Source organism: Erithacus rubecula (assembly GCF_903797595.1).
Source record: "Erithacus rubecula genome assembly, chromosome: 1".
Lineage (NCBI taxonomy): Eukaryota > Metazoa > Chordata > Aves > Passeriformes > Muscicapidae > Erithacus > Erithacus rubecula.
This window is the reverse complement of record NC_136658.1, coordinates 10,934,312-10,943,220: the sequence shown is the minus strand read 5'-3', so window position 1 is coordinate 10,943,220 and position 8,909 is coordinate 10,934,312. Positions and strand designations below refer to the sequence as shown.

The window sequence follows — 8,909 nt, the reverse complement described above, 5'->3', positions numbered from 1 at the left end:
AGTGGGCTCCAAAAATTCATTTGGCAAATTCCAGTCTATTAGACCAGATTACAGTGGTCTCATCCTTACATGGTTAAGTAAATCAATATTTTCAGTATGAAATCAATACCAAAGTCTCCACAGTGCAGGAGGCAATGGGGACCCCATAATCAGCCTGGTTTAAGAGCATACTCTTCTTCCCTCTGGACTTCTGCATGGGAAATTGGAGAGCAAGAGGAATAAGGAAATTACCACACCACCTGCATTAACAGATTATGCTGAAGCATGTGTTAACTGTAACATTCAAGTAAATTTTATTCAGTGTTATAAAATATATACAATCTTAAAACACAGCCCATTTTGCACACAGTTGGTAAGTCTTCATGGGTATCACTACAGCATTCAAGAGATGTCACACTTCCTTATGAAATCAGCAGACCAGAAACCTAGGAAAACCCAAAACTACTCTATTTCAGACTAAAATCTCTTTAACACCCTGCTGCTTAAGGCTATATTTCTGCTACCTGAGTTGATTTTAACTTCATAATTTTTTGCATCTCCAGGAATGGGGTAAAGGAAGCAGAGAGGAGGGATGGTGCACTCTTTTCAAAACATGAAAATAGTAAGAAAAACGTCAGGAGTGACTTTGTAAACTTTGCATTAAAAAAATGAAAAAGAAAAAAATTGGTACTTACAAAACTGAATACAGCCTATTTAAAAATCTTGAATCTAAAGTGAGATCAAGTAAAAAAACCCAGCACTTCATTTCATAATGTACTTCAGTTTCACCATACTGGAAAGTCATGCAAAAACTGATGCCTGTTTCTTCATGCTTATACCACTGTTATGTCACCAGTCTTGTGTGCGATGTCATACTACAAAAAGAAAGAATATCATTAATCTATGTCAACAAGAGGCTAGATGCTGTAACATACAGTAATTAAATGCACTATTTAGATCATCACCCAACTCCTGGTCATTCAGATTAGGGTTTATACCAGTGTCTGATAGCAAAAAGATGCAGTGGTACCACAAATTGAAACTTCATTTATCAGTGGGCTATAAATAACTGCAAGTTTAACTTGGCAGGAAATTTTCAGTTTCTCATGGATTTCCCAGTGCATACCTACTGCATTGAACTTATAAAGTACCTGCCAAAATCCACTAAATGTCTCTTTCCCAAGTTTCATACCAGTAACTTGCATTGTCAAAGAACCACATAGTTCTGTTGTTTACTGCCATGAACACTCAGTTTTCTCAAAATGCCTCATCCCAACCTGCACACTTGCTCATTTCACCATTTCTTCAGAAATCAGTTCTAGTCCCTTGACTATGGTTATTGACTTTTCTGGGGATAATCTTTTGTACAAAGATAATAAAAAATAACTCTTTGTTCCAGTTACAGTTCTTTATGAGCTCTGTATTCTTTGAGTTCATATTCTAAGACTAATATTGTACGAAAAATGGTAACTCAGCATTTTTGCCATGTCTCCATGCTACAAAATACATTTCTACATACTGCCTTTACCTAAATGCTGTTGACAGTCACCAGCATTAATTCTGCAAACATGATAATGCACCAGAAAGCAACTCTTCCTAACTAATAATCCCCAAATGTATATGGAGGTATTGTGTTTACTGGAAGCATCTCATTTTCTTGCTGAATTTCAGCTTATTATAGGCCTTTGCATAATTATATCCATCCTCACAGATTTTTAAGACGTGCCTCAATGCCACAATAGTTTCTCCACAGAGCAGTAATTAACTGACTCAGGTAATTTCTGCAACATCTCACTTTCTTCCTTGCACACTGTCACACTGCAATTAGAATTACATCAAATGGAATCTTCCAGTTGCACGTGACAGCCAAAGGAACTGAGTGCCTTCCCAAAACTTTGCTTGGAACAGTAACTCAAAGCAGCACCAAGCTCTGCTTGGCAGGAAATCACAACCTTTGGCTTCTTTCTATTTCAAGCTATTACTTGGCAAGAGAACCTGCTGTTCTCTGAACTTCATTCTGGCTTTTATTCACTTAATTATTATTGTAGGGAATATTAGGAGGCACCTTAATTCAAATTGAATACTGAGACCAGAAGTGTCCTTTCTGTATTCCTGTCTTTGCACCATGATTATTTCCCATCTCTTGCATTTATAGTTCTCAGATTAATAATTAGCAAGCATATGCCTTCTAAGTAAAGTATAGCTGCTCCAGTTCATTCTGTCCCATTCTACTGGAAGAGCCTGAAGAAAAAGTGCTCTTACAGTCCAAAACATTTATAAATCCAACTTTTCTCAGGGTTAGGGCAGGTGTGCAAGCAGGGGTTCATGTAATGATGTCTCTCCATCAAGCTTCTCTTTGCTCCATTTCATGAAAGAGTCAAGAGACAATTAGCATACCCTGCTTATGGAGAAAATTCTGTTATGTGGCACACAGAGAGGAGTTGGGATGGGGGAATAGTTCTTGATACCCTAGTAGTTGGAAAAACGAGTGTTTTTTTTTAAATTTGATGCTTAAATGAGCTAGAAAGGCAAATATAATCTGTTCTCCCTTGCTGCACTGCCCTGATACTTTCAGTCTTGATTTTCTTTTCCTTTCCTTCTCATCCAAGCAAATTTCTAGCAATAAAAAAAAAAAAATAAATAAAATAAAACAAAATAAAGAAAAATGCAGTCTGGCAAGTGAACCTTAGCATGTAGCTAGAGGCTGTTCATGCAGCTGTGATAAAGAATAAATAAATAATAATAAAAAAATTTAAATCATCCACCCCCAGTGTTGTAACTTATAAACTAGATGAGTTAAGTCATTTGGATTGTGCATGGAAAACTATCAGTTAATAAGAAACTACTGTCTGCCCAGGTACTTGCAATCATAACCCCACTAATTTTAAGCTGGAAAACCAAGGGCCCGTTTGAAATATACTGTAATAAATGTACTTTAAAGTGTCTAATGCCTAAACCAGAGGCAAGAAAAACTGGTTAGGAACAGAAAATGTGATAGAAAGTGACAGTAAAAAGCTCTCCCCAAAAGCATGATCAAAAGCAACATATCACACTCAGAAAAAGAGTAAAACCTGCCTAAAACTCTGTCCTGCTCCAGTAAAATCCATACCACATCAGGAAAAAAATGACAGCAACGTGATAGGAAAAACAAGGCGAGGCATCAAAGTAAGTGGGAGGTTTTAGGCAAAGCATATAAAACACCAAACACCAGGGCCAGTGATGCCAAGGAGCTTTCCACCTCTCTGGTTGTATCTCAGCCTCTTACACACAGGGTTAAACACCTCCAACATCAGTAACAGTGAAGGAAAATACTCAACACATCTGGAGCCTCTATTTCCATTACCTCACCCTGAGAATACCTCCCGAGACACCTGCAGAGAACAGCAGGGAAAGGTGGTTTGGGAGCATCAGGTGACCCAGTGGAGGGATGAGGACACTTCCCCTCACATTGGCAATGAGCTTTGGGGGATCTTTCACCCTCAGGAAGCCCCATAATGGGATCTGCTCAACTATTATTTTTCCTACAACCTGAAATACTCAAGGAGCACCAGAAGTACTGGAAGAGTGACTGCTGACAGGACAGAATTAAAAATCAGGAAGCAGTAGGGGACAGAGACAACTATATATGGTCTCATCAAGATAACTATCTTTAAATACATCTATTTCAAAATTTCCTAAGATTATGAAAGAAATGGAAAAAAGGGCATCTGGTGAAGACTGAAAAGACTTGCCAAGGATATCTTTAAAAACAAATGACAGTGCAATGGGAAACCCAAGTTCCAAAAGCCCAAAGAACCAACAGAACACTCCATGCTAACAGCTATGAGATGATGAACAAAGAGGAAACGTCAATGCCAATAGAAAATCAAAAATAAAACCACCACTCAGCTAAGTAATGACAGAGCCAGGACATCAACCCTAATTTGCCATCTTGTTAATCAGTCCTCTGCCTTGGGATTCTTTTGTTATTGTTTTTATTGCTGGTGAGTGAGCTTCTGTCAGCTATGCCAGGCATTAAGGATGTCCTCAGCCTCCTTGCATATTCAGCAATTTCCCCACATGCACAAACCATAAAGTGAGCAGCAAATGAACTAGCTCATATGGTTGGCACAGACATGAGATGTTGACAGAATTAAATTCACATGTAGAATGTAACAACCCAATTTTCACTGTCAGTTGAAATCCCAGCTTGCTCAGGTAACACCAGGGGCAGGGAAATTATGCTAATTTCTAATAGGCAACAAAAGGGACTATTGAGCATAAAGGCTGTAACCCTCCTTCCAGCCCTTTCATCCAGGAATAAAGGATTTTAGTGAGTTGGCTGAGATTCCTGCCTGCCCACCCAGCTTAGATGTGCAAAGATCATACTTGAAATAATACACCTAAAATACTTCAAGTAACAACATAACCTTGATGTTAAAAACATAGAACTGCTGTCTAGAACTTGGATGCCTTTCAAGTATGTAAAATCTAGCAAGATCACAGCTGTAGGTTATCTGGACAAAAATCACAATTTTCATTGTTTTGCTGCTAAATGAAAACCAACAGACACATTGATGATCGAGCTGAGGACTTTTTTTCCCTTAAATGAGCTGCAAATGAAGAACCATCTTGGTATCCCCTAAACTTCAGTCTGAAAAATATTGACATTTTCAGGTCTGCTTCATACCAGGTAATTGGGCAATATTTACACTTGGCTTTTTGGTAAATAAAAGGGATGTATAAGTATGTACTTCAATCCTAGCAACAGTGTGTATATAGATGTTATAATGTTTCTTATCACAACTGTTCAAACCTATCAAAAATTACATTTATAACTCAACTGTAAATTTCTAGAGCTTTTTAATAGAATTTATTAAAAGAAAAGTTTCAACGGATGTAGATTTCTCACCTCAATTATTTTCCTGAATAAACAATAAGAAAATAACTACCTGGCCCCTTAAAAGTTTCCTCAACTTTCTGTTGAAAAACACTCTTAGAAAGTCACTGCAGAACACCAAACAGTCAGTCACATTTAGGCACAGAGAGATGGGGACAGAAGCTGCCAAAGCATCAACTGTGGGGGATACTCATAATTCCCAAACACATTCATTACTCTGTTTCCATACAAAGCACTCATATTTAGTCTTTTTTTTTTTTTTTTTTTCAGGTGGGCTGGAGACAGTATGGGAATCCACAGCATTTTTTTGTTTGTTTTTTGAAGTTCTGTGTTTTAAACACAGTGAGTTTTCCCATCTTAAACAACACTGCAAGATCATTAAAGTAAATAGGTTACCCAAAGAGGTCACCCAAACCACAATTCAAGTCTGAAGCAAAAGATATTGCAATGCCTAAGCAACTTCATTTTGAATTACAGAGTACAAGGACAAAACCAGAGCAAGACCAAACAGTTCATTTCAAGCTGTGTCTTTTTAGTAAGCCTGAATTTCTCTCATGTACTAATAAGAAAGAGAGAAGATTGTGTGAAAATGAACTAATTGCAAGCTTTATTTTGTTTTTTACAGATGAGATGAATGGCTTCTGGTCTTGACAGTTACAGGATTGGAAGTGACATGGAAGGGCATTTTATTTATCTGGAGAAGAAGTGCAATGCTGGCAGCCACAACATAAGCTTTTTGACATGTTTCACAAACCACCAGCTGTGCTCCAGAATTGGCATCTTCTTCAGCAGTCAAAACAATCCAGTAGTTTTATGTATTCCCACTAGTTGACTTTATTCCTAGTCTAAGGTATTGGCTTCCCTCCCACCTGAGCTATTGTACTGGGAAACAGAAATCTTAAATTAATTTTATCCTGATCTCCTACAGCTAAGTAAGGAATAGCATAAGTGTTTTGACTTCAGCAAATAGTTTCTTTGAAACACCACCCACTCAGCTGCCTGAGGAGTCATCTGTGAGTGGCTGGGACTGCAATCAGAGCCCTTAAACATTGGGAACAAATGCTCTGCTGCACACTTTAACTTCCTTGAAATCTGACTAATCCCAACCACTGTTTCACAGGTAAAATATTACCAAGTGACACAAAATAGGGAGATTCAGGTCTCTGGATGGGATAAATAGTTTCAATTACAAATCACCAAGCAGGACAAGTCACAAGCTGTAAAGAGGTGTTACTTCACTTGTACAGCAGTAACTGGCCACAAGAAACAAAAGCTCAAGTTGCTTTCCTACTCACACAGAACTTGACATAATTGGAAGCTATTTACTAATGGCACTAAATTACTCTTATAGCTCTTTACCATCTGATTCAGTACTCCTTCATAGCAAATTCTAACCCAAGTGACCACCACACCCCTGGAAGATGTTTGTTCCCAGAACACCAAAAAGCTGAGCTGTCACCATTTGCCCTGTCTGGAGTGTTCAGGAAAATCTATTTTCTTCTGCTTCTTTGTGCACTACTGTTAGTAATAATATAACCAGAGTCATCATCTGCAGAAATTATGGATGGCAGGCAGAGTACAAGGCTCTGCAATTTAAGCACTGAAGGTATGTTGGCTACATAAGCAACTCTGAATGCAAAAATGTTTTGCAGACTCTGAAGACCCCCTAATCCAGATGTTACTACAAACCAGAATAGGGAAAAGCTTCAAGAAGTTGCAAATTTCATTCTTGCTTCCAGAATGCTCATCCCTGGTACAAAATTCCACAGAAACTTATCAGACTCACTGCTTTCCCTCCCTATTTTGCAATTAGGAACAATTCTCTGGGAAAGAGAGCTCAATAGCCTTCAGGTACAGCACTCAGCTTCTGCCCTGCCTGCAGCTCCCCAGAGCCACAGCATCCAGCCCTGGAAGTGGGACAACTGTCAAGGCATCAGGCAGCTCCCTGCGCTTCCCAGCGGACACACTGCCTCCAGAGGTTTTTCCCCCAAGAAAAAATTAGATTAGCATCTGAAAGCACATCATTTTATCTTTGGTAATGTCTCTTCTAATATTGCCACTTTTTAAAACTTACATAATCAAGTTGTGTAACCAACAAGCTCAACCTCCTTACAAAGCTGCTCCTCTCCCTCCATCAACCCTGGCATCGTGCAGGATTTCCTGTATGAATTGCAATGCTTTGTTTCCCAAATAATACAATACAATTGTCATTCATCTGTTTCTCTAGACAGCATTGACCAAAAGAAACTTCACTAAAAATGAAGACCCAAATAGCAGCTGCTGCCACTAAATACTACAGACTTTGTATATCCAAAGCAACCTGACCAGTGCTTCAACAGCTGAAAGCTGAAGTCTACAAAATAACAACTTACTAGGGTGACACTGACTTTGATTTCCAACAATACAAAAATCAAAAAATACTTAAAGGCTCCCTATTTCCAGAAACTTGACTTTGAATGGAAGTCAGAAGCAGAGACAACACAATCCTCCAGGCCAGTTTCCTGCTAGAGTGGTTATTTTATAAAATTAAAGGTTCATACTCTTCTCCTGGTAGCTGTGCCTACACCATTCTGCAAAAAAGCCTAAAGCAAATTAAGAGCAACAGAATCATCATAACTCAAGTACACACATTATTTTTATATTAAGATGCACATCCTAATGTTTTGAGAAATCACCTATATTCATATAGCCACAAGCCAAAAGTAGTTTTAGACTAAGCTGAGATTTGGAAAGGTAGGCAACACTCACAGCTTTGTTTCATCCTATTCTCACTTCTGCTATGAAATCAGCTATTTGCTTTACAAACTATTCCACTTCATGTATTTTACAGATAGGAAATAAGGCTAAGTTGCTGTCATTATCTGCTTTTTAAAAGAGCCCAGCAATCAATTGCCTATCAGTGTTATCACAGAGCTTTGAAAGAAGTCAAGCTAATCCATCAGGGAAACAATTTGAGACAGTAAGCTCAAAAGACACAGCCAAGATGTTCAGAGAAACAAACAGCCAGACCTTTTATGACACTATCCAAGGGACTGCCTAATACACATATAAAGAACCACAGGGATTTTGTAGAGCTACCAGGTGCTGAGTGCCCTCTGTTCTGTCAGGACACTCAGGACATTTCTAGCTGTTTTGCTGGAATTCCAAAGCAAGCTGGAGGCAGTACTCAACTTCTGGTTCAGGGTCACCTATCCTCCAAATAAAAGACCTGAGGAGCAGCTGAGGCATGCAAGAGCCATCTGTGACAAAACTGCCACCCTAAGTTCAACACTTCTGTCCTTTCCCAAGTCTTGACATGAATGCTAAAAGGAGCACAAGAAAGGTTTCTTAGAAGAGACAAATTTGAACTTCCATTTTTATTAGGTTTCCTCTGGTATTTAAGCATGAGTCTTAATTCGAAATTTCAAGAAAAATATCCTAGAGGTTTATCCACCAGTGCTCCATTTAACTTGACCTGCTTGTGCACACATGTATTGGGTTTTTAATATATACAAAGAAGTGAATGGAACATCTGGCCTGGCCCAGAACACATTAGTATATGAAGATAGGCATGCATTATAACATATGAACATGCATACATTATGAGCAAACGTGAGCTAATTATGTCTCCAGTGATATGAACTTAATACATGCCATTAACGTAGACAGAGCCCATGCCAGATTTTGGATCTCCACCCGAGGTGACACCAGAGAAATCACATTAGTCTCAGGTAAAATTACAAGGATAATAATCAGTTGGTTTGCAAGGCCAAGGGGTGCAGAGTATCCCAAGTCAGCTTCACTGAAATTGTAAGAGATGCAAAATAATACATTAACAACAAAATCCCCAATCATTTTGTCAAGATACTTTGAGTGCTGTCAAACTGCTTGTTTGAATTTTAGAACACAAAGATTAATGAGTTTCAGGAACTTTTGGGTCTACCTAAAATAAAGAAGGATGAAATTTAATGTAAAGTTCCTTTCCAACCTTATGTTTCAGAGTAACTATATCTACAATTAAAAACCCCACATAAAAGTGCACATTTTAAAATACCTAAAGTTTTACTTGCCT

The 8,909-nt window shown here is 38.4% G+C and overlaps 1 protein-coding gene across 1 annotated transcript in view; it reads right to left on the bottom strand.

The window, feature by feature from the left end:
- Positions 1-269: 269 nt before the first annotated feature.
- Positions 270-8,909, bottom strand: part of CXADR (CXADR cell adhesion molecule) — a 31,972-nt gene continuing 23,332 nt past the window's right edge. The window contains exon 8 of the mRNA XM_079304784.1: positions 270-854. Within this exon, the coding sequence (XP_079160910.1) occupies positions 813-854 (42 nt within the window). The 3' untranslated portion in view covers positions 270-812. The remainder of the gene's footprint in view (positions 855-8,909) is intronic.